This window comes from Bombus pyrosoma, linkage group LG7 (assembly GCF_014825855.1).
Source record: "Bombus pyrosoma isolate SC7728 linkage group LG7, ASM1482585v1, whole genome shotgun sequence".
NCBI lineage: Eukaryota > Metazoa > Arthropoda > Insecta > Hymenoptera > Apidae > Bombus > Bombus pyrosoma.
The window spans coordinates 10,885,795-10,909,288 of record NC_057776.1 but is presented as its reverse complement, the minus strand read 5'-3'; the positions used below and the strand labels follow the sequence as shown (position 1 = coordinate 10,909,288).

Here is a 23,494-nt window from a genome sequence, read left to right as displayed (position 1 = left end):
ATTATATATAGTTTCATTATTTCTATTTACATGTAGAAATACATTTTACAGTGCTGTTCTTAGTATACTATTATTATTGAAAATATTAATGATAAATTACATGTAATAGAAGAATAAAAGAAGCGCTAGAAACATGAGAGCGTAAAATGTTGGCTACACTACAGGTTGTTTCGCTGGTTTCGACACAGCTCGCACGGTACGGGACGGCCAAGAATAGCAAAGAGCACGCGAATCTAGCCGTCCTGTAACTGAGTCTGGTGAAGGCGACCGACCGCTCCCTTCGTAGTCCGTCAGAACGAATTTGAACGTATATTTTTCTTAGTAGAAAAACACGCGATCCGCGATTAAGTCGTATATGGAGGTAAGAAGTGGAAAACGATCATTTCAGCGTGTCGAATCACGCAAAGTGAACTGAAGTGAAGTGGCCTCGGCGAAGTGGAGATCTAAAAGCAGTAGAGAAGGAGAGAGTGAGAAGAAGAGAAAGAAAGAGAAGAAAAGACTGTGTGCGAAGTGGTTATAAGATTCTTGAGTGCAGCCGTGCGTGTTTTCGGGCAATGTCTCTCGAAAGTCGTTCGAGCTCAGCCCTATTTAAAAGGGCTGAACAGCTCAAACGCTGGGAACAGTCCGAAACAAATCGTGAACCGACTCAACCACGTCAGGTCGCACGAAAAATTAAATTCTCAGCGGATTGTGTGTTCTTGGCAGCATGCGCGGCAGGCGACAAGGAAGAGGTCGTACGTTTACTCCAAAAGGGGGCGGATATCAACACCGGAAATGTTGATGGTCTCACAGCATTACATCAAGTAAAATTCTTCGATTACTCTTTTACACTTTTGTTTATATGGCACGATTTCATTCTGATACGATTACGTCCACAACAACAAACTCGACTGACAATGAGTTCTCCCAGTTTTGCTTTCTCCTCATGTTTTCCCCCCTTAATCTTAATTCTTGATGCAAGATGGCTACTACATGTTCCAGCTGTCTAATTTAAGCGTAATCGATCAAATTTTCTTTCATACCTACAATGTCACATTTAATAATAGGATAAAAATGCAGATGTAGTTCTACCGCAAAGTATGTGCTTCCGCTATCTCTTGCAATTCAAGCCATACAACTACTCCCTCTGATAACACTCGACAAAACTGTTCATCCCCACCCTTATACGACTATTGTTTATGTATATAGAAAATGAATTTAAAAATCAACAAAATTATTACGCTTGGATTTATCTACATATTTCATTGATAAAAGTTAATTAAGTAAAAAGTTAGTTAAGAAAGTAAATACAACTGAAAAATATCTTATCTTATCTTTAATGAATGTATAAATATATATAAAATTAATTCTGTTATATTTAATCTTCGTTTTTAATTTATAACATTTATATACGTAACAGTTAATCTAGTATCACAAATACCAAATAAAAAATTAGTTCTATGTAAATAAAATTTAAAACCACAAAGAAGAATGCATGCTAAAATTTTATCTTAGATATTTTATAAACGAGCATATGTTTTATGTCACAAATTGGGAATGTTTCTTTTAAAAATATTGATTAATAATGTAAATATTGTGCTATTCGTATCTAATTTATTTTGTTAATCAAGTAACTTGAACATATTAGTTTATAAGTTGTTAATAATATATCAAGGTGTAACTATAAACTATCAAGATTGCTAAAATATATTGAAATTAAGATAAAGTTAAAAATAACTTTGTGGAAAATAAAATAAACATATTCCTACAATAAATAAAAATGTTTAATATAAATATTCTAAAAAAAGTAATGTTTTATATATATATATATATGAATTTTTATTATGTATGCACAGTATAAAAAATAGAGAAAAAGTTGATTTATTAAAATCTTATTATAAACTTAAAATTTCGAATTATAATAAAGATATGTATGAAATTCAAACCTTTTTCTAATGATTTAAATAGATAAATATCATGTACTCAAAAAATGATTAATATTATATTTCTGAGTAAGGAAGTGTTCTGTCACTCAAATATAATGTCAATAAGAAATAAAATTTTTATTAGACAAATAGTACTTATATTATAACAGAATTATTATAACTATTTAGAAGTTCTTTGATCATTGTTCATATTATTGGTGAATTAAATTCAATTTATAAGTTTCACTGAATGAATTGTATCAAAGTTATGTAATTACTAAACTCAGCCAGAATCATTCATAAAGCATTTATGTATACTTATAACAAACATGATTTAACCTTAAAAAGTACATATATATACGTACATATATAATAAATTATTTTAGATGAAATATATCACATTTATTACTATTATTTAAGTCTGATAGTAAGAGGAAGTTTAGGCATTTCATGGATTTGCGAAAATAGAATGTGAAAATACATCAGGCATCAAATGCTATTTATAGTTCTCTGTTAGAAGTCAGAGGCTGCAGCATCTGTATTCTATGTCCTCTGTCTTAAAATGTTATGATACATAATGCCCTTTTTAATCTACATATGACATCATCCTCTAATTTTCATTAAATTTTAATTGGACAATTTATTATTTATAACTATTAGATGTAACACAGAATTCAATTTATATGAAATACTTAAACATTATAAAACTTATGGCTAAATTAATAATAAATTTTTGTCTTTCCTTTTTCCTGCTTTTTCTGTTTAACCTTTAAAAGTATTTGTAAATATATTATTAGAAGCTGTATTATTAATATTATTAATGTAACTTTTTACATATCCTGTCTTTAGTGTTTAAATATTATACTTTAAAATATTTTACCATTTCTATAATTATAATTTATTTAACTAAAAGGAGTCACAATATTTTAATTATAGGCATGTATCAATGATGATCTGGATATGGTCGAATTTTTAGTGGAAAAAGGAGCTGATATCAATTGTGGAGATAATGAAGGCTGGACACCATTGCATGCAACTGCATCTTGTGGATTTATATCTATTGCTAAGTTAGTATTGCTTTTACTTTGATATTGAAAATACTAATGATTTATTAATGATTTAAACATGTTAATAATTATTATAATATAGTAATAAATTTCAGAAATCTGTCTAAATAAAAGAATATAATTTTACAGATATTTAATAGAGAAAGGATGTAATTTAGCAGCAGTTAACTATGATGGTCAACTAGCTCTTGATATTGCTGAAAGTGTTGAAATGGAAGATATGCTGCAACAACATATAAGTAAAGCTGGTTTGTATTTATAATTATCTTCTATAAAAAATACATAGTAATCATTCAAGTACTATTATAAAATTATATATTTTGTAATGTGGTTTATAGGTATAGACTGTGATCAAGCCAGAAGCGAAGAAGAAAGATCAATGTTAAATGATGCTAGAGCATGGCAATCAGGAGCAGCTGGCAAGGATTCAATCCATCCTAAATCAGGAGCCACTGCCCTTCATGTTGCTGCTGCTAAAGGCTATATTGATGTCATGGAGTAAGAGTCTATTAGAATAAACTATTAGAGAAAAAAATATTTAAAGAAAAATGTTAGATAAAGTTATTATTTGTTATGTACTGAATTTATCATTGATATTTCAGAATATTACTGCAAGCTAGGTGTGACGTTAATGCTCAAGATTTTGATGGTTGGACACCTTTGCATGCTGCAGCACATTGGGGACAATTAGAAGCCTGTGAACTTCTAGTGGAAAATTTTTGTAATATGGACATTAAGAATTATGCTGTAAGATATATTAAAATTGTTTTATATTTTAAATAACCAAAATTGTCTCTTTCATAACATTACATTGATAGGATCAAACTGCATTTGACATTGCTGATTCATCTATATTATCAGCCCTGGAGGAATTAAAAGCAAAACAACAGTTATTAATGAAAGACCATCCACAAATTATTAATAAGAAACAGCCAACTATACCAAAGAAACGGTTTGTACTATAAACAATTAATAATGATGTACAAAAAAATAATTCATTTATTGCATTAATTATTATATTACAGTGTATCAACAAATAATGAAAATACTATAACTATGCAAGAATCGGTAGAAACATTTGAAGAAGAGACACCAAATAAAGTTAAAAAGGTCGAATTAGAAATTCAGTCTGATAAAGAAGATTCTAGTACTGGAACAAATAGTGATGTTGGTATGTTTTGTTCTTTTTATATTACTTAATTATATGGGTTTGCTAATTTGCATGTCTATATTTAAACATTTTGGCAAATTATTTGATTTTGTTACTAAATGGTGATGATTTTCTAAACTTAGATATTCTATGGATATTATTGTGTAGAAAAGATGTATTTAAAAAGATGTTTTGTAATTTGTTACTTACAATTTCATTTAAAAATGTGTGGCAGAGTAATACTACCAGAGCACTCTGTGAATTAAAGCAAATAAACCTAGTATTTCTCAATCATTTTGTGTATACAGATGTTTTGATAAAATAAGAATTTTATTAAATTTTTAGACATTCTTTTTCGAGAAATTCAGAGATTTATTTAAATTTATTTACAAATGATTGAGAAGTGCTGATGTAGGTAGGAATAGTTTCTTATGAAGAATATATTACACACTATTCAGTTTTGCAAGTCTATTTTACTTACCTTAACAGCAATTTGTATTTCTTGTAACAATGCTGCATGGACAGAAGCGACACGTGAAACAGATATGGAAGAGAGTGATGGTGAAGGTGAATCTGAGACTAGCTCAGACTCACATTCTTCCACTTACTCCAATCAATCTGATAAGTCTAACGAATCAAACCACTCTCCATGTCTTACAGATGATGGTGAGTTTTGTCTGTAAGACTGTTTTTATACTCTTAAAATTACATTCTGTTGCATGTACATATTATAAGATCTCTCTTGTTCCTTTTCATAATGAAAATAATACTTTAAAATTTGATTATTAAAAATACTATTCCATTGAAATAAATGGATGCACATTCCATTGATGTCCTTCCTTCTTAAAGAGATATTGTAAAATTAATTTAATTTACGTTATATTCATTTTAATTTAACTTTACAGAAAAGAAAAATAGAGCAAATAGAGAAGAAACAGCCCCGCGTAATATTTCGCCTCCTATCGATGCTAATAAAGTTCCTAATCAGGTAATATTTATATACGGATTGAACAATATTTTTTTGGTTATCAATTTTTACAATTTGATTCTTTCAGGCTCCAATAATGCCTCCAAAACAACAGACTGATAATGAAGAAGGAGTTATACCATCTTGGCGGCGATCAGGCTCTTTCAGAAATAGGGTACAAAATACAGAAGCAACTTTGTCTTCGAGTAAGTTATGAATATTATAAAAGTACTTTATATTGTTTTACACCGTTATAAAGTACTATTACTATCTTCTATTTTATGTATACATAGGGCTTGAAGATAAGGATAAAACTATTAAATCGCCGACCATGTCAAACAAACTTAATACGGAATCTGATGTCGTATTGACAAGAACACATAGCTTTGAAACGGATGAAAAGTAAGTTAGATCAATTTAACATATATTGTTTGTGATATTATAATTTTGGAATTTCTTGTATTATTCAAATTTCATTAACATATACATACATTTTTTATACTATAATCATAATTCTGCATATTTATATTTATGTTTATTATTTTCTATATCAGAATTTGCAAGCATTTAACAAATTATTCATGTCAGAAATTAAATACAGTAGCTTCTGAGCTTTATGCATATAGAAAATTAGAGTAGTTGTGTGCGTGGCATGATGCATGTTATGCAGGTTTTATGAGCAGTACTTGGCATTACGAGCTCGAATCAAGGCGTTTTCTTGCCCTACTCTCCATTGCTGCAACGCAGCTACTCCTACTCACACGAATACTACGACCCGTTCTGCATCTCTACGCGAAACCCACAGGTGCGCATATTTCGTACATCATATTAATGCTTTCGATATGTATAATTTTTCATAAGATTGCATCAAAATTTCTGTGTATTTGTTGTACCATATACTGTTTATTATATTACAATCATTAATGTACGAAGTAAGCTTTTTGCATTCTCTGCTTTTGCACGGCTTAAACGTTAATTAACCATTTTATTGTATACCTTACAGTATTATGTATTTCACAGAATACAATTTTTAAACAGTGTAATATTAAACTTTATTCTGATTTTATAAAATTCACATAACTGAGATGAGATTGTATTTTTCTATTATATAACAACTATACTGTTTTGACTTTAGAAGAAAAGAAGCAAAATTAAACTTGGAACTCTCAAGACTGCCACAGGGAAGCAATACACTTTCACCAACAACTACGTCCAAAACAATAGTGTCAAGTACACTGCCAACTACTACAGCTACAGCTACGACTGCCACAACAATAACAACTACTACAAGTCCTATTCCAACTAATCAAATACGCAGGTAAATATTAAACAAAGTAAAAATTTATTCTAAACAAATTGATGTAAGGAAACAACTGCCATTTATAAAATATTTTTTATAATTTCTAAGCTAAAGTAATAGATTTAAAAACTCAGTAAATGAATCTGTTAAATGCAAGAGAACTAAGATAGGATTTTAAAAGCTTAATTACTACAAACACTCATTGGAAATCTAGAATATGTACAAAATACATTTAAAACCGTAGTTTATATATTCATATTTGCATCGTGCATTGTTAATATGGCTGAGTAGTGTTCAACCAGTGGAAGCTACAGCTACAAACAATTCAGTAGCAGTTCCTGGAACTCCCACTACACCAGGAGGGAGCAAACTAAGTCCAGGAAATATCTTCAAGAATTTCTTCAAGTGGGTACTTAATGTTTGACCTGAGAAGATTCTCTTGAAATGTGTGATTTTGCATATTTTATAATATATTATTAAATTATTGGCAGTGGCATGAAAATTCGCTTTACAGTGTAATTATTTATTTGAGTTGCATATATTTATCCTAAAATATTACTTGTCCCAATAACCACTGCCTTGTTTTTGTTGGTGAAAATAATATCTCAAACTCAAAAACACTGCCACTGAAACATAAGAGTTAATTTTCTCAGCCACTTAAGTAGCATCACATTTTTCAATGTACATTTTTTTTTATATAAAATCTATTTCTCAGCAAATTTACTGATGTGATACAAGATCATAGCTTGAAGTGCACGGAAGTACCATGTATGACATAAAAAGAAAAAAGAAATGTGTGCCTCATTGACATACTGTTTCTTAATTTTACAAAAACATGAAATTTTGGCATGTTGAATATTTCAAAATATATTTTATCCATGCAACATAAGTACAATTAAACAATATTATTTTCTGACTATTATATTTAGGACTGTAATATTTACAGATGGTTGTGATTGATATAATTAATAACAAAATAGTTGTTTTAAGTTAAAATAAAGGCATAATTGTTTTATGTGATATTTGTAAGTGTTGCTTGTAAATTATTTTTATTGTAATATTTAATGCTTTTTAAATTTTTGTTATATTTAAAGTAAAACTTGAAAACATTGTATAGATAATTAAAATGTAAATTATCAATATAATGTAAATTTCTGTCTAGATCATTTGTTCCTCCTGTTCGTGATGAGGAAAGTGAAACACAAAGAAAAGCACACGCGAAAAGAGTAAGGGAAACTCGACGTTCAACTCAAGGAGTGACATTGGATGAAATCAAAAGTGCAGAGCAATTAGTAAAAAAGAAACAACAAAACAATGAAATTCCTTCCACAATATCTTCCACACAGGTAAATCTCTTTATACATTACCTTGGCTTTGAAATATGTCTAAATCCTACTAAATTATTATAAGATGTACATATTGTGCTAGAATTTTTTAATCCCATATGTAACTATTATGTAAATTTATAAACATATGCATAATTGTGTACGTTTTATTTTGCACACCTGCAATACTTATGAAATACTAAATTTCTTAATAATAATGAAAGCTTTATAATTGTTTACTCATATTTTTTTAAATAACTCAGCCTGCAACCACTACCAGCAATACAGCCTCGATTACAGCTACAATAACAACAGCAACTCCTACTACTGTAATTTCAAATAAACCTTCTGAAGAACTTAATTTACCTGAAAGACGACCTTCCTGGAGATTGAAAGTGGATAATGGAAGCAAGGTTTGTGGTTTATATCATTTAATGAATAATTTTTTCACATTTTGATATAATCCATATTACATTTATACCGTAGTAATATATTTTTATATTATTGAAAAAAATGTATTACTTAGTTCCAGCTAGAAGATGCTAATAACAGAGCTACTACGCTATCTAATACAGATACTACTACAGCATATATGAGAAGACCTTCAGCGGGTACAAGTGTACCTAGACCATCATCAGCTCCGGTTGAAACTATCGCAACGAGTAGTGCAGAAACAACAGTGACATTACCACTTAGACGATCGTTAAAACAACCTGAAGATAAGGGTATGCACGTTGATACTTACATATATAGGTTTAAGTATATAAATAAAAATTTTTATACTACTTCTGCTGATATGTTTTAGAACAAGATAAGGAAAATGATAGTAGAAATGCACAAGCTACACAAGCTGTTATACAAAGGAGACGAAGACCTAAAAGGAGATCTACTGGCGTTGTCCACGTTGATATGGACGTTAGTATTAATTATTATTTCATTAATTTCAATTATTTGAGTTTATCATTTTTTATATATTTTTAAATTATGTGTTTAACATAAAGCAGCTTAATCGAGTAACTGAATATTTTATAGGAAATCGATCCAGAGAAACAAGACTTAACTGCTGGGGGAGATTATGATGAGTCCAAAATCAACCATAATGAGGTAAATAAATTAATTTTACTTTATTATTTTTTTAGAATTATAAATAACATTAAAAAATTTTAACAAGTTTTCTACTTTTATAAATCTGTATTAAAAATTATTTATATTAACCAAAAAGAATGAAAAAAACATTTAATTATCTATTTTTGTTATTTCATTATTAGAATAAACAAATTCTTATATGTAATAAGATATTTTTACTTTAACATTGTTTCTATGTTTGAATTAGTAAGCATTATATATAACTATTATAATATGAACGCAATTTCATGAAGCACAGACGTTTTGAGTTATTTTGGGATTAGTCTCTGGGAAGATTAACCTCTATTCGTGCATGCTTCGTTAAAAATAGTTTCCCATTTCTTATCCTCCTATATCTCGTCAGACTGTGCATTAAGATCAATTGCACATATAGAAGTACTGTAACTTTATTGATTTCTCAATTTTATATTTAAAATTATGTTTATAATCATATTTTATTCTCGTACTACAAAAAGTATTTGTTTATATAAATGTTTCAGCATATTTCATAGTATATAAATAAGCATTTTTTGTTTGAAGTAACGAAATAAGAAACAGAAGTAAAAAAATTGATCATGAACATGGCCTGAGAGTACCTAAAAATATTCTATTGACATTTGCAGCAGTATGGCACTTTGACATTTAGAATAGATGGGAAAGAATGCATTTATTGTTTGTATGGTCCTAGATACATTTGTTTATATAAAAAAAGAAACAAATTTGTTTAATTTAATTGTATGGTAATATATATTGTATAACATACGAAATTTTTTAACACAAAAATATAATTATTTTAATTACATAGTTTGCATTATATTTATGGTATGAATAGCATCAAAAGTATATTTGCAAAATTTGTATATATTTACAAATTATTACGTAGATAATTTATTTTTTCTAATATAATTTGATATATTATAATTAAAGATATAGGAATTATAAAATAGTTACATACATATTTCACAATATTTAATTATTTATAAAATATCTCAAAAGTAAAACGTGAAATATATTTATTCCAAAAAACTAAATCTTTATAACAGTGTAGGTTTATGCCTGTGACCTATAAATAGCATACCAAACTGATGCTTTAGAGTAAACTGGCTGATGTCTTAAGTTCCTCCACCCAGTCTACGTCAGTCAAATACTTGCTGTCATTAGAACTAGATCGTTTTATATCTGAATATATTGTGACAAAGTGATCTAACATTAAATTATAAAATTATTTAAAAATTTCAATCTTTCTTTAAAAAATACTATGTAAAAAAGTTATATTTAACTAAAGAATAAAAATAGTTTAAAGTAATACGATTTTTAAAGCTATTTTATCAGTTTTATAAACAATGTCATCCTATAGAAAAAGATCTCAAGGAAAACCAACAACAGCTGCAGGATTAAGAGCTCAAGCATCAGCAAATGGAAACTCAATTTTTGGAAACAGATCACGAAGTATTAGTGGATTATTTCCTTTAAATCAAAATAGTTATTCCGGTCTGTTAGGTGTTAACGAAAATCCTATCGGATTACCAAATTTTTTTAATAAAACTACAAAAAGTAATGAATCATTTAGAAAAACTCCTTATTCAAATTCTACAAGTAATTTGAATTATCAAAATCCATACACCACATATGGTGGAACATCATCAGGATATGGAAGTATAACTCTTCCAATAAATATTAACTCTTTGCGTTTACCACCTTCCACGAGTTATAATTATTTAAATCTTAATCCAAATAATCATTTACAAGCACAGAGAACAAAAAGCTTTAATAAAACAAAACTAGATCTTCATATTGGATCTAGAAGTTCTAGTTTGCAAAGCTTAGCCAGTTCTGAAGGATATATTGTAAGAAAATATATTAAAATATTATAAAAAGAAATGTATTATATTTTTTTATGAAATTTGTAAAAGTTATTTTAACTTCTTTATTTACATCACCTTTGTTTGGATTTATTTTACAGAGTGGAAATGATCGCACTGGGAGATCTAACAGGCTAGGATCTATATCATCACTATCATCAGAAGCACCTTCTATGTCAGTAAGACTAAAGTCTACAACTTCTGAAAATGGTGAATTAGATTATAAAAAATTGTATGAAGAATCTCAAGCAGAAAATGAAAGACTTAAAGAAAAGCTTAGGCGGTCAGATGAACAATTAAAGGAAGCCAGAAATTTATTGGACAAAGCACAAAGTGCTCAAAATAAAACAGTTCTATCTGAAACTGAGAAAAGGGAAAGGAGAGCAATGGAAAGGAAATTGTCAGAAATGGAAGAAGAATTGAAGGTAAGAATTAAAGACTTTTTTTTTTACATTTTAATTACTGTTTTGTACATTGTTTTCTAAAAATAATCTTCAGATATTATTATATATCAAGAAATTATTTTAATTAAACAATTATTTGAAACATTTTAGCATTAGTTATTATGTATCGTTATATTTCTATACATTTTTCGATTACATACATGATCTTAGTTAAAATGCACGTTACAATTTTTTGACAATTACGTTTTGATTGTTATAACTAAATACAGAGGAAGGTGCCAGCATTTCTGGAGTGGTTAATTTGAGAGAAATTGAAGAAGTATAAGCAGCTTTTAATGCATTGCTTTTCTTTATTTGCCATTTCTTGGTGCTTCTATTTTTAGTACTTCTTATCAAATAATCACGCTTATTATTTACGCAATATAATGATTTTAATTGGCACTTTGTATTTTTTTTCTTACTTTATTTTTTTATTTATAGTCTGTGTGGTTTACATTATCTATACATTTGGCTAATAATTGAAAATGATATTATTAATGTATAAATGATGGTAGAGTACATAGTATTGTCTGGTGGGGCTTTTATAAGACAAGCGAATTTTAGGCTAATTGTTTCACTGTTTACAGCAATTACAAAAGCTCAAAGCTGAAAATGAGAGATTGAAAGCCGAAAATCGGGCACTTACCCGCGTCGTATCCAAACTCACCAATACTACTAAATAGGTAAAGGACATAATGACAGCATCTGCGTTAACAGTGTACATCGTATTCCATGTACAATATTAATTAATTAATTGATTACTTACGATTTTTACGTTCTGATCGCAATATTAAAATGTTGAAACGATGTCGCTCACTGACTTATCTTACAATACAGCTTCGCAAAATATACTACGCGTAATTGTGATCATTAAAATAGTTTCATTTTAAGAATCTATAACAGCTTATGGTACAAAAATTTAAAGCTTGTATAAATCTTTTTAATAGATATTATGCTATAATTATATAAGACTACGTTTTTCTCTATTTTACTAATGATACTTACAGTATGTGCATCTTTATTGATTTCCATATATATATATATATATATATCTTTAATATTTCTAAATTCTTACAAAAATAACGTTTAATCAAATTTACAGATCTTATTATTGTTAAATCATTTGTACCAATACAAATGTTACTTCAACAGAAATTAAGATATCAAATACATAATCAGATTATTTCCCAAAATTAAAGAACGCAGCCTGTCCTTTATTTTAGTTCTAAAAACAGCTCTTATAAGTAATCTAATTTCAAAATTTTATAATTGTATAATTTAAGATGTTTTAAAATAGTAAAACTTTTAAGAAATATGAAATTCTTATAGTTCTAATCCATAGAACATGAACTGTTTCAGAATTTCAGTTTGATTTTTAAAAAAACTTACAAATACTTTTATTTCGGCTATATTTTTGTAACTTTTGAGTACTATTTTTGAACTTTGTGGAAAGATAAACATTTAAGAATGATATTTAAAAATTTATATACATAACTGTGTAATTTTTCCTAAGAAAGCATGTCCAAAGTAAAATTACATTTTATTGCACTATGTATTGTTTGATACTCACATTTCATTGCCCGATTTATATTATACATATCACTCTTCATATATTGTCTACTAGTAATTTTGTAATAATAGATTTTGTAAGATGCATGAAAAAAATTGAATAATTACAATATAAGATTGCATCAAATAATAAAAAAATAATCTATATTTATATTTTCTACATTATTTTAAAGATATAATTTATTTAAAAAATCATAATAAAATAGCATAAATGTTATTTATGAATGCAATAAGAACCAGAAATCCGATTGGAAGAGCATTAACTTAGAAGCAGGAGATAAAAAATATGTATTAAACAAGCCAAGATATTGGGGTATATATTAGAAATTGCTTTACATGCAATAATTAATTTTGCTTTTACTCTTTATTTCTGCACATGATCTTAAAATATAACAGTTTATTAAAATTATAAATACATAAATTCTAAAAAGGTTCAAAAGATATTGATAAAATATAATTCAATATTTTAATTTAATTATATTATTCCTTATATGTGTGTAACATTTTTACATAGCATTAAAATTACATCCGCTTGTTATATTTTATATACATTACTCCTTTGATTTTAATGCACTTAATTGTTTTATTGTTTTCATTTCTAAATCTCCAGTTGCAATGGTACTTGCTTGTGTCCCATGTTTTGTTTGAATTATTTTTCTTATTTTGTGAGCATTTATTTAACCCACTCTATAATGGCATTGCCTTTGTATTTCATTCTTTATTTTTTAAAAATTTCTTTTTAATAAGGAATACAATTAAATATGACACAAAATAGTTTTACCTTCTTCTTTTCTAGGTGATGGACCAATTGAAATGTGAAAACCAGAGGCTAAAAGATGAAAACGGTGCCTTGATAAGAGTAATCAGCAAATTATCCAAATAACTCCAATGGTCTTAAAAAAGGGCTGTCTAGCGTTTCTTATGTTGCATTACAATTGATTGAATGAATTGTTTTAGCTATAAAGCATCATGATCATTATTGCTAGTATTCTTACAATGTATATTACATCATCACATTATTGATGAATTTATTCTTAATGCTAGTAATTTAATTTATTATCAAACAAATCACTCGCGTGGCTGTGCCAAGAGCGAAGAGAGACATTGCTCCTATTCTTAGAATTGTGAATAGTCGACTATAAAGGACTTAGAATTTTTACTTTCTCACATGTAACTCTTCCTGTCGAAGATAAATTTCATGGTTCATTTTAGAGCCGGCGCTTTGTAAAGCAAAATGTACTTCGTTCGAATTGATAAAAAACAAACGTTCTTTATGACAATTTTTTTTAAAGAATTCACGTTATTAATGTTGACTCTTTATAAGGATATTTTGTAAATATGTAATAGGTAATAATAACGTGGCATTTTAGAATTAAATAAGAAAATTTTTTACTTTCAAAAAACACGTAAGAGATATATATCAAATTTATTGTATAAACATGTTTCCATAATTGTAATGCAGGCGAATACATTCGTAGCGTATTACAAGATTAAGTAGAACAATAAAAAAAAAAAGTGAATTAAGATAATGATTTTCATGCTATTCAAGTGGCCTTTCCTGGAAGACTGCAATTTATAATCCTTCCATCATTGCCATATTTTACAGAATGCAGAAAATTTATGCAGTAAATAATGTATGTTTTAATATTATTTTACAATTCGTTGTTATTGAAATATAATTCAAACAATTAAAATTTTTTAATACATGAAAAAGGTTAAAGATAATATATTTTCTATTAATTGGTATCAACAAACAAATTGTGTTATTACATTTAATAACTAATTTAATGTATTCGATTGAAAGAAAGGACTTTACTTTTTAAATAGAAATATTTGTAATGAAATTTTAATTTTGATAAAAAATTATAAATTTATAAGTAATGAGAAAAGGAAAAATGACAATGTATGGGTGACATGTTTTTTAACAATGTTATTGTAAAAAATTGTACAAAGATAAGTTGAAATAGTTATTTCATAATGATGTTTGTTATTAAATAACAATTCTGCGTAACTGTTTAGTATATACACGTACTTCCATTATATTATATAGCTACGTGCTTATTGTACTTGAAAATTGTTTGAATGAAACTAGCATCACAGTATACAATGCTCATTATTGTATAAATATAAACAAAAGTCCATTTGTACAATTTGTGATAAGTAGTTCAATCTTTATCAAATATTTTTCGGCTTGATTGAGATGTTTCGTATTATGTATTTCTTGTAAATATAATTATCTATAGCTATACATATATATGATTGTACTGTATATGTATACAATATTATTCAAATGATCCTAATAATTATTTGTAAATTTTTGTTTGCGTTCTTGTCATTCATTTTATATCAATGTATCTTCATAACATTTATAAATTCACATTCAATATTTCACATAAACAACACAAAATGATTGAATCTTTGCAAATTCATTCATTTGATAAAGATTGATTCTGCTATGAAATCTTGCACGATTATAATAAACATGTCCTACCCTCAGGTATCACGTAGATGAAAGTCAGTAAATGTGGTCTGACGTTTTTGTGAAATATTTTATAATATAATTAACACTGTTAAAAATAAAATTTTGTGCTGGTTCAAATTAAATTTTGAAGTTACATAGGAGCCTAACAATCTCCAGTTTGTTAAATCTGAAATATTTATTTCATATTTGGTTTTATATTTGTGATTTACAATTTATAAAAAATAAATTTTTTTAGAAAGATTGCTAGAACGATTGCTTATATATTTCGTATAACAGTCTTAATGCGGTGATATGTAAATATGTTTAAAAATAGGCACATTTAATTATTTATAAGTTATTATTAAAATGCTTCTATTATAAAAATAACATTTGAAATTAACTCAATAATCTTGTCATGATTTTTGACACTTTGACCATATCTGCACAATCCTCAGTAAGTATAGCTGCCTTGTGTAGAAACTTCTTATATATCTTTCTCTTTCCTGCTTTGTACTTTTTTACCAATTCAGGGTTTGCTTTAAGTATTTCTGAACATATCAGTTCCAATTCCTTTTCATCCGATATTATAAACCATTTATTTTCTTCAACAATCTATGTATGGTATAAAATATTATTAGAATTCATTAATATGTAAAAAATATAAAGTAATTTAAGTTCTTTTTACCTGTTTTGGCATTTTATTTGATTTATTGACTAATTCATTTAATAACTTTCTTAATGTCCGTCGATTTATTACCTCAGCTTGTATTAAGTCCATCAATTCCTCTATATACTTCTGATTATTAACACTAAAAATTCTATATATTAATACATCTTTTTAATTTATTACAATAAACTTACCAAAATGTAAGATTCAAATTATGGTCATCCATAAATGCTAAAACTTCAGAAATAAAAAGTTTAGCCACTAACTGAGGATCACGATGTTTACCATTCTTTAAGATGTCGCAAAACAGTAGAAACAAATCAAAATTACTCTAAAAGTAAAAGTTATTTAATACACATAATTTATGCTTAATTATAATTTAATTTAATGGTTTAGATATTAAACATACCGTTATTGCTACAAGTGTGTCTGGTGTAAGACCCTGTAGTAAATTTTTACGTATTTGTTCTGGCAACTCTGGTAATTGCTCTTTTATAGATGGTACATCAATTAAATTACACTTATTTTGTACATTTCTCTTAATGTGTAAATATAAGGGAGGTAAATTAGGTTCAGGCATAAAACGATAATCCTAAAAGGTAATAAATATATAATATTCCTTATGTTAAAAATTATTACAAAAATTAAGTAAATATAAACTATTTTAGTTTGTGATTACATGTTTGTCCTCTTTTTCACGCATGAGAATTGTATTTTTGTTTACTGGATTCCATGCACGAGTCTCATTAACAACTTGTCCTCCTTTTTGTAGAATTGAAATTTGTCTTTCTATCTCATATTCTATGGCATGGTTGAGAGCACTTATACTTCCAATGTTTTTCAATTCTGTTCGAACGCCTAAAGGTGCATTAGGTTTACTTATAGAAACATTTGCATCAACCCTTAAAGCACCTTCTATAAATGCAAAACTAATTATTAATTAGAAATAGATTGTTTTCATAAATAAACATTGCATGTGAGAATAAAATCCAGTTTACCAAACCTTGCATTTTGCAAGAACATGTGCCTAACAATTGTAAAATGAGACACAGTTCCTGTACAAGAGCTGCTGCTTCCTCTCCACTTGTTAAATCTGGCTCAAACACAAATTCCATCAAAGGTATTCCAGCTCGATTAAGATCAATTAAACTTCTGTCACAAATGAAACAAAGCAACATATAATTTATCATATTATTTTCCAAAATATATTTTAATTATTATAACAAAAAATTTAATAATGCCTTCCAAGAACTTCATTATGAAGACTTCTCCCACTATCTTGTTCCAACTGTATTTGTTTGATTTTTGATGACTTTGAATAAGATTTCTTGTGCAATCCAGATTTGAATACATTAAATTTAATTTCTCCATTAACAGCTAAAGGCTTCCTTTGTTGTGTGATTTGAAAGCCCGCCTGTACAAAACATTATTAATAAAATATATGTAAAATAAAATAAACATTAAATATATGTGTATATATTTTATATTACTTTAATTTACTTTCAATAATTATGTTTTAAATAATGAAGTTATTATAAAGTATATTTAGATGTATTTACAGGCAAATCAGAATAAAAATAATGCTTTCTTTCAAACATTGAAACAGCATTTACTTCGCAAGAAAGAGCCAAAGCAGTCAATACTCCAGCTTCTACACATTTTTTATTTAATACCTATAAAAACAATACAATGAGAAATTACTGAATTACTTTTCAAAAATATTTACTATACTTTACTGGCATTGTCCCAGGTACTGCACAATCAAACAATGATACACAGGAATTAACTGAATGATTAAAACTTGTGGGACCCCCAGAAAATAATTTTGATTCTGTTGAAATTTGTGCATGTATTTCCAAACCAACTGAAGGTTTCCATTCTCTAACATATAAAAAACATTTTATTATTTCTGTATGTAATGTGATGTATTTTTCAAGTAATTTTTTAACACACTTACAGATTTGTAGAAATAAATCGTACATAAAATTTCTTGTATGTATTTTTATAATACTTTTTTATGAAATTACTAATTCTTCTATATATTAACATTTCTGAAAACTTATTTTATAAATACAAAAATAGAATACGTTTTTTACACCTAAAAATATGACTGTAATAGATAATTAAACAAAATGGATTTGTATAATATTGGGTTGGCAACTAAGTGATTGCGGATTTTGTCATTAAGTGGTATTGACACTTGCCAACACAATACTATGTTTACTACATAGATATGAATATTAACTTACTGAATAACAAAGTTTATATAATAACTCACCTTTAAAATGAAGATAGTAGTTTTTGTCTATTATTATACATACATGTTCATTCAAATCTTATGTAATTTTAATCGCAATAAACATCTGTTATCAATATATTTTACATGAAATCAAAAAACAATGAATATCATCAAACATACGTGTATGTATTATTCTATTTGGGTATTAAATTATCGATACATCGAAATCTCAAATTGTATATGAGTAGCATAATATACAAATCTTATATTTTCAAGAAATAGATTGTATTTTCAAATTTTTATTGTCTATTACAAATTTATTTATTACTTAAATTATAAATAAATAAAATGGAAAGTAAATAAAATATAGAACGTAAACCTGAAATAAATTAGTGAAACTTGACAATATATAATTTTGAAAATTCATTTTTTGTGCTATTATTTTGAAATATACCTTTAACTATAAATTCATACAATTTGTATTATTCTATAGATTGAAATTATAATAGATATTATAAAAACAAAAACCGTTGAATTAAGATACAACAACAGTGCTATTGTGGCGCTATCATATGGCAAAATAGGAAGTTTGAGATCAGATAGATTATTCAATACACGTCACATGTTTGGTTCATCACACAATGATGCATATTTACACGGTGTTTTTGTTGAAATAATGTTTAAAAAATAGTGAACAATTAGTCTTGAAATTAAATCAAAGCGTGATTAATATATATAAGAAATATATATAGAATTACCCATTTATTATTACAAAATTTGAAAATTAAGGTATGTAATTTAAAGTAATCTTATTCCACACATTTTATTACTCTTTCTATTGATTTTAAGATATTAAATAATTCATCCTCAATTTGATGAATGTTCTCAAAAATTTAACCTCATTAATCTCAACATATATACTTTTTTCAACCTTTAAAAAATAATAAATAACTACAAAAACTATATCACATAACTATACAATTTTAATTATTTATTGATTTTTAATGAGTATTGATGAACTAATAAATTTATATAAATATACTTTAAATTGCAGATGACAAAACTAATGGAGTGGCTTTTATTTGCTGTTTTATTTTTTAGTATATGGATTGCTGCAGTTACTGAAAGTGTTAATTTATCATTTATCAAAGAATGGAAACAATTTGTCCTTCTTCTTCCACCCATTGCTTTATTTGTATGCAGTCTATATGCAGCTACTATTATTTTATATAGAGTTCTTACATTTAACAACTGTGAACGTGCAGCTATTGAATTGCAAGAAGTAAGTTTAAAAATGGATATAATCCATTTTATTAGTATTATTACATAAAAGTTTAGAAACAACCATTTCATAAATTTTTTAGCAAATAGAGGAAGCTAAGAAAGATCTTCAGAATAAAGGTGTGGTCTTAAAGTGCAAGTGAATTAACTTATTTTTATATGTGTAATCCAGTAACGCATATTATGTAATTAATATAAGTAATAAAGTAATTAATATATGATCATTCTATTTATGGATGTTATATTTATATATATTTTTTATAATAATAAAATGTTTAAATTATAGAAATTTAAGAATTGTAACAGAAACAAGTGTTTCTTGCATGTAATTTATGTACATTAATAAGCTCATTGTGCTTATTAGATAAGAAATAATGGATATTAATACGAATAACTATTTTTTAGCTTCTACGTAAATTTTAATGTACTTATTTATTATAAGCTTAATAACAAATAATCTGATCTTGTTCAATAATATTTTTATTTATAATGCTTCATTATTTTTGGTATTTGACATAAGGAAAACTAAATTAAGATATTTTTATGACATAAGATTTATATAGTTTTACTCTTTATAACAGGGGAATCTTTAAGGCAATTATCAATTGTTATTGCATAATAATAAACATGCAATCTTACGACAAAACATCGAAACATATAATTTATTTATGTAGATTTGTATCTTTTTACATACATATGTATGTATAATAAAATGAAACTATATTCTAATCTTCAAAATTTAACTTGCCTTAATTATACTTATATCTGCTTATATGTATATACCAAAAAGGGAAACTAATATATTCATTTGTGCCTAGACTCATCATTTTTATTTATTAAATATGCAATTTTGCAATAGTATTTGTTTTACATTGTGCTATATTTCTAATAAAATTTTAATATCAGTAGTAGTATCTTAAAAATTCGAACGATTCCTAATAAGTTACATATTACTATGTTAAGGCTACAACCTATTGAATGCAGTTTCATAATATTAATAATCTCATTGCCTTCACTTTTATAGAAAGTTAATTGTAAATTTTTTTTTAGATTCATAGTTCTTGTATGTCAACTTGTATTTATCTATTTAAGATATTTCATATATGATTATTTCTTATTAACTAACTAGTCATAAGTTAATCGAGCTTTTTTCAGATGAAGAATGGATTGAGATATCGAGGTCAAAGCAAATTTAAAACAATATATGTGTATATGTTATTTAAATTTTCTTTCTTTTCACTTGAGAATTTCTTACATTTCGTTATTTGGTGACAAATGAAATGACTTATAATGTGTTATTAATGAATAACTATCTTCACCACTTTTGTTTAAAAAATACGAGACTTTTTTATACATACATACATAGGCGCAAGTTATACGCAAGTACACACATATATACATATGCAATCATACATATACGGATGCACTTACATAATTTTTATATTAGAAAGCCTATCAAATGTACAAAATGTGCTTGTCATGTACATACATATGTTTTAAATACACATATATCCTTGTTCGTTTATGCGGATTTATATGTATGTGTAATTATACAATAGCTCCAACATATAAATACTACAAAGTATTTATATTTTTGTATATCAATTCTTTAAACAAGCAGGCTTTCTTATATAAAAATGTAATTACACTGTTCCATATATTCATAAAACAAAAAGTTTCGCCAAAGAGTAATTTTCAGACTGCAAGGATGGATTATGACACTTGTGCAAAATATCAATTTTCAATCTCAAAATATTTAAAAAGGTGTAAAGTTATATATTTTGAAACTGATAATTTAAGACTATCAAGAATTTGACATATAAAGTATTTTGGTATATAGTCTCAGTAAACTTGTATGATTTATCAAATATGCCAATGTAAGATTAGCACCTAGCTAAAGAATTAATGTAACATAAATATATGTGCATACTTATATACAAAGTAAAGATGACCAGTCCAAAATAAAAAGACGCCTGTGTAATTACCCACCCTATATCAGTCCTTTAACTCCTTATTATGAAATCAATAAAGTACGTTACTTCAGTCATCAAGACTTTGTGACAGCAAAAAGTTAGCAGCCAGATTTTCATTTTTTTCACACGCAAAATAGGCTTGTACAACTAAATGCTCCGGAAATCCTAGTGCCTTCAGCCTCTCAATAGCTTCTTTATCCTGAGGTGTTACCTGAATTACAGAAGCTTCTACATCCGATCCTGCTCCTATACCAGCACCAAGACCTCCACTTATTCCACCAGGAGCAGTTGGTGGTGTAACATTAGCTGCAGATACAGGTGTAGTTCTTCCTCCTGTACCACCAGTAGTTTCTACTACTCCAAAAGAGGTATATAACACAAGAATATTCATAAACAAGTAAATGAAAATATTTTGATTTTAGCAGAAACTCACCAGGTTCATTAAGCATACGCACAAATGCTTCTTGATTTTGCGAAATAAGTTGTAACAATGCAGGGTTAGTTTGTCCAATTTGTTGTAGAACAGCATTTAATAACTGAGGATTTTGTTGAATGACTTGACGCATTTGTTGAAATTGAGGTTGCATTCGCAAAAACGCTAGTGGATGCTGACCATGATCTTGAAGTTGTTCTTGTGCTTCAAGTTGATCTTCAGGTAAATCTTCAAAAAGCTGAGCTGGTATTCCTGTTAAAAGGTATTCAACAGCCCTATCAGGATTGTTGAAACTTGCTCTCAATGCTTGTTCAACTTGTTCACGTTCGTATCTAATATAGATAAATTGCGTTAAATAAATAAACCGTGATTTAAGAAAAATATAGTAATTAAATGATTATAACTTCTTTTTTTATTGAACATATATCTACCCCATATCCACAATATTGTTCACCATAGTATTATAATCTTCACCCATTAACAAGGCACTTTCAGCTTGACCTCCAACACATCCAGCAGTAGTACTTGCTTCAGATTGCTCTTGTACAGTATTAGTAGGATTTGATGCTCCCTGAACAGTAGGGTTTGAACTAGGTTGTGCTACTGAGCTATGACAAAAAACATATACATATTAAGAATAACTCCATATAGCAAGACTAAACAGATTTATAACGTACGTATATTATTTTTCTGATAAATTAATCTAAGGAATTAAATTATACAAAAGATAAATCTTTATAATCAATGAAGAATATTATTATGACATATTTTTAATTTTTTTAGTGTAACATATTCAAATAACATATTTAAATTTTTATTATTAAAGCTGGAAAATATTCTTTAAATGTATTTCTGTCATAATACTTTAAATTAATACCTGGTTGTACTACTTTCTTCTTTATTATCTGTATTTGTAGTATGTTCTTCTTCAGTCGTTGTATGTCCATTACCAGTTTTTAATTTTGTCACCATAACAACTATAAACTTTTTTTCATCTATATTATATTCTGCTAATGGGTGATCATCTGTTAATATTTTTCCTATAAAAATAATGTTACATTAATGCACAGCTATCATTGTACGATAACAGTAACGTTAATAAAAAGGAAAATAATTCCAATGTCTTATAATTTTTTTATTTAGGTTTGTATAAATAATGGTTATCAGAATAAATTTAATCCAAAAATTAATTAGTTTATAGATACATAAATATATTAATAAATTTGCAATTGTGTGAAAATAAGGTTATGTAAGTCATATCCCTCACCAGCATATATTAACTTTTGATATTTAGCAGGAAAACCTTTTTGGGTTTCAATCTTTTGTTTCAAATCTTTTACCTAAAAAAGACACAATTAAAATCTATTGTACTTGAAATTCACTATATAAATAAATTTACTATATTCACTTACTGTTTGCGATGGATCAATTTCTACTGTAAACGTCTGCTGCTGCAAGTTTTTTAGTGTTATAATCATATTGTTAGATGAAGAATTAGTGATACGTCGTTGATTAATAAAGGAAACTTTGAAGTATCTGAAGTAGTAAGGGTGTAAAGATGTTTTGGTAAAGATCTTTTCAGCGATGAGTCGGCACTGCTTAAAGCAACTTACAAAATGCTTAACTCAGACTAGTATGCAGCTGAAAACATATGATGACATAAAGCTGTATTTCCATTACTGAAGACAGTTGAATACGAAGGGTATGTACTAAAATAAGGCTGCATCA

At 27.1% G+C, this 23,494-nt stretch overlaps 4 protein-coding genes across 13 annotated transcripts; 2 read left to right on the top strand and 2 right to left on the bottom strand.

The window, feature by feature from the left end:
- The first annotated feature begins 133 nt into the window (after window positions 1-133).
- On the top strand, window positions 134-15,443 carry LOC122569581 (protein phosphatase 1 regulatory subunit 12A). 9 transcript variants are annotated; one of them, XM_043730813.1, is made up of 22 exons: window positions 137-803; window positions 2,841-2,971; window positions 3,101-3,219; window positions 3,310-3,469; window positions 3,574-3,718; window positions 3,790-3,923; window positions 3,997-4,142; window positions 4,611-4,787; window positions 5,027-5,109; window positions 5,177-5,294; window positions 5,382-5,490; window positions 5,759-5,893; window positions 6,224-6,406; window positions 6,680-6,793; window positions 7,551-7,734; window positions 7,977-8,126; window positions 8,240-8,438; window positions 8,519-8,628; window positions 8,746-8,817; window positions 10,802-11,125; window positions 11,731-11,826; window positions 13,509-15,443. In XM_043730813.1, the coding sequence occupies exons 1-21, from the start codon at window positions 555-557 to the stop codon at window positions 11,824-11,826; spliced, it is 3,138 nt and encodes a 1,045-aa protein (XP_043586748.1). In that variant the 5' UTR covers window positions 137-554; the 3' UTR covers window positions 13,509-15,443. The 9 variants fall into 9 exon arrangements, with proteins under 9 accessions (XP_043586749.1, XP_043586753.1, XP_043586756.1 ...); XM_043730815.1 differs by having other exon boundaries at window positions 138-803; window positions 4,647-4,787; XM_043730814.1 differs by lacking the exon at window positions 11,731-11,826 and having other exon boundaries at window positions 134-803.
- A 69-nt stretch (window positions 15,444-15,512) lies between these two features.
- Window positions 15,513-18,255, bottom strand: LOC122569585 (glutamyl-tRNA(Gln) amidotransferase subunit B, mitochondrial). Of its 2 annotated transcripts, XM_043730824.1 has the most exons (11): window positions 18,119-18,255; window positions 17,798-17,938; window positions 17,577-17,721; window positions 17,400-17,513; window positions 17,082-17,254; window positions 16,844-16,992; window positions 16,520-16,755; window positions 16,250-16,432; window positions 16,035-16,171; window positions 15,859-15,982; window positions 15,513-15,785 (listed from the first exon to the last, which is right to left on the bottom strand). In XM_043730824.1, exons 2-11 carry the CDS (start codon window positions 17,887-17,889, stop codon window positions 15,570-15,572), a joined length of 1,569 nt encoding a protein of 522 aa, XP_043586759.1. In that variant the 5' UTR covers window positions 17,890-17,938; window positions 18,119-18,255; the 3' UTR covers window positions 15,513-15,569. The 2 variants fall into 2 exon arrangements, with proteins under 2 accessions (XP_043586759.1, XP_043586760.1); XM_043730825.1 differs by lacking the exons at window positions 17,798-17,938; window positions 18,119-18,255 and having other exon boundaries at window positions 17,572-17,702.
- Window positions 18,256-18,807: 552 nt separating this feature from the next.
- On the top strand, window positions 18,808-19,589 carry LOC122569589 (dolichol-phosphate mannosyltransferase subunit 3). The gene is made up of 3 exons (XM_043730834.1): window positions 18,808-18,868; window positions 19,134-19,361; window positions 19,444-19,589. The coding sequence occupies exons 2-3, from the start codon at window positions 19,134-19,136 to the stop codon at window positions 19,501-19,503; spliced, it is 288 nt and encodes a 95-aa protein (XP_043586769.1). The 5' UTR covers window positions 18,808-18,868; the 3' UTR covers window positions 19,504-19,589.
- Window positions 19,590-20,163: 574 nt separating this feature from the next.
- On the bottom strand, window positions 20,164-23,398 carry LOC122569587 (UV excision repair protein RAD23 homolog B-like). Its single transcript, XM_043730828.1, has 6 exons — window positions 23,179-23,398; window positions 23,034-23,106; window positions 22,644-22,806; window positions 22,198-22,374; window positions 21,767-22,098; window positions 20,164-21,687 (listed from the first exon to the last, which is right to left on the bottom strand). The coding sequence occupies exons 1-6, from the start codon at window positions 23,242-23,244 to the stop codon at window positions 21,401-21,403; spliced, it is 1,098 nt and encodes a 365-aa protein (XP_043586763.1). The 5' UTR covers window positions 23,245-23,398; the 3' UTR covers window positions 20,164-21,400.
- Between the last annotated feature and the right edge of the window lie 96 nt (window positions 23,399-23,494).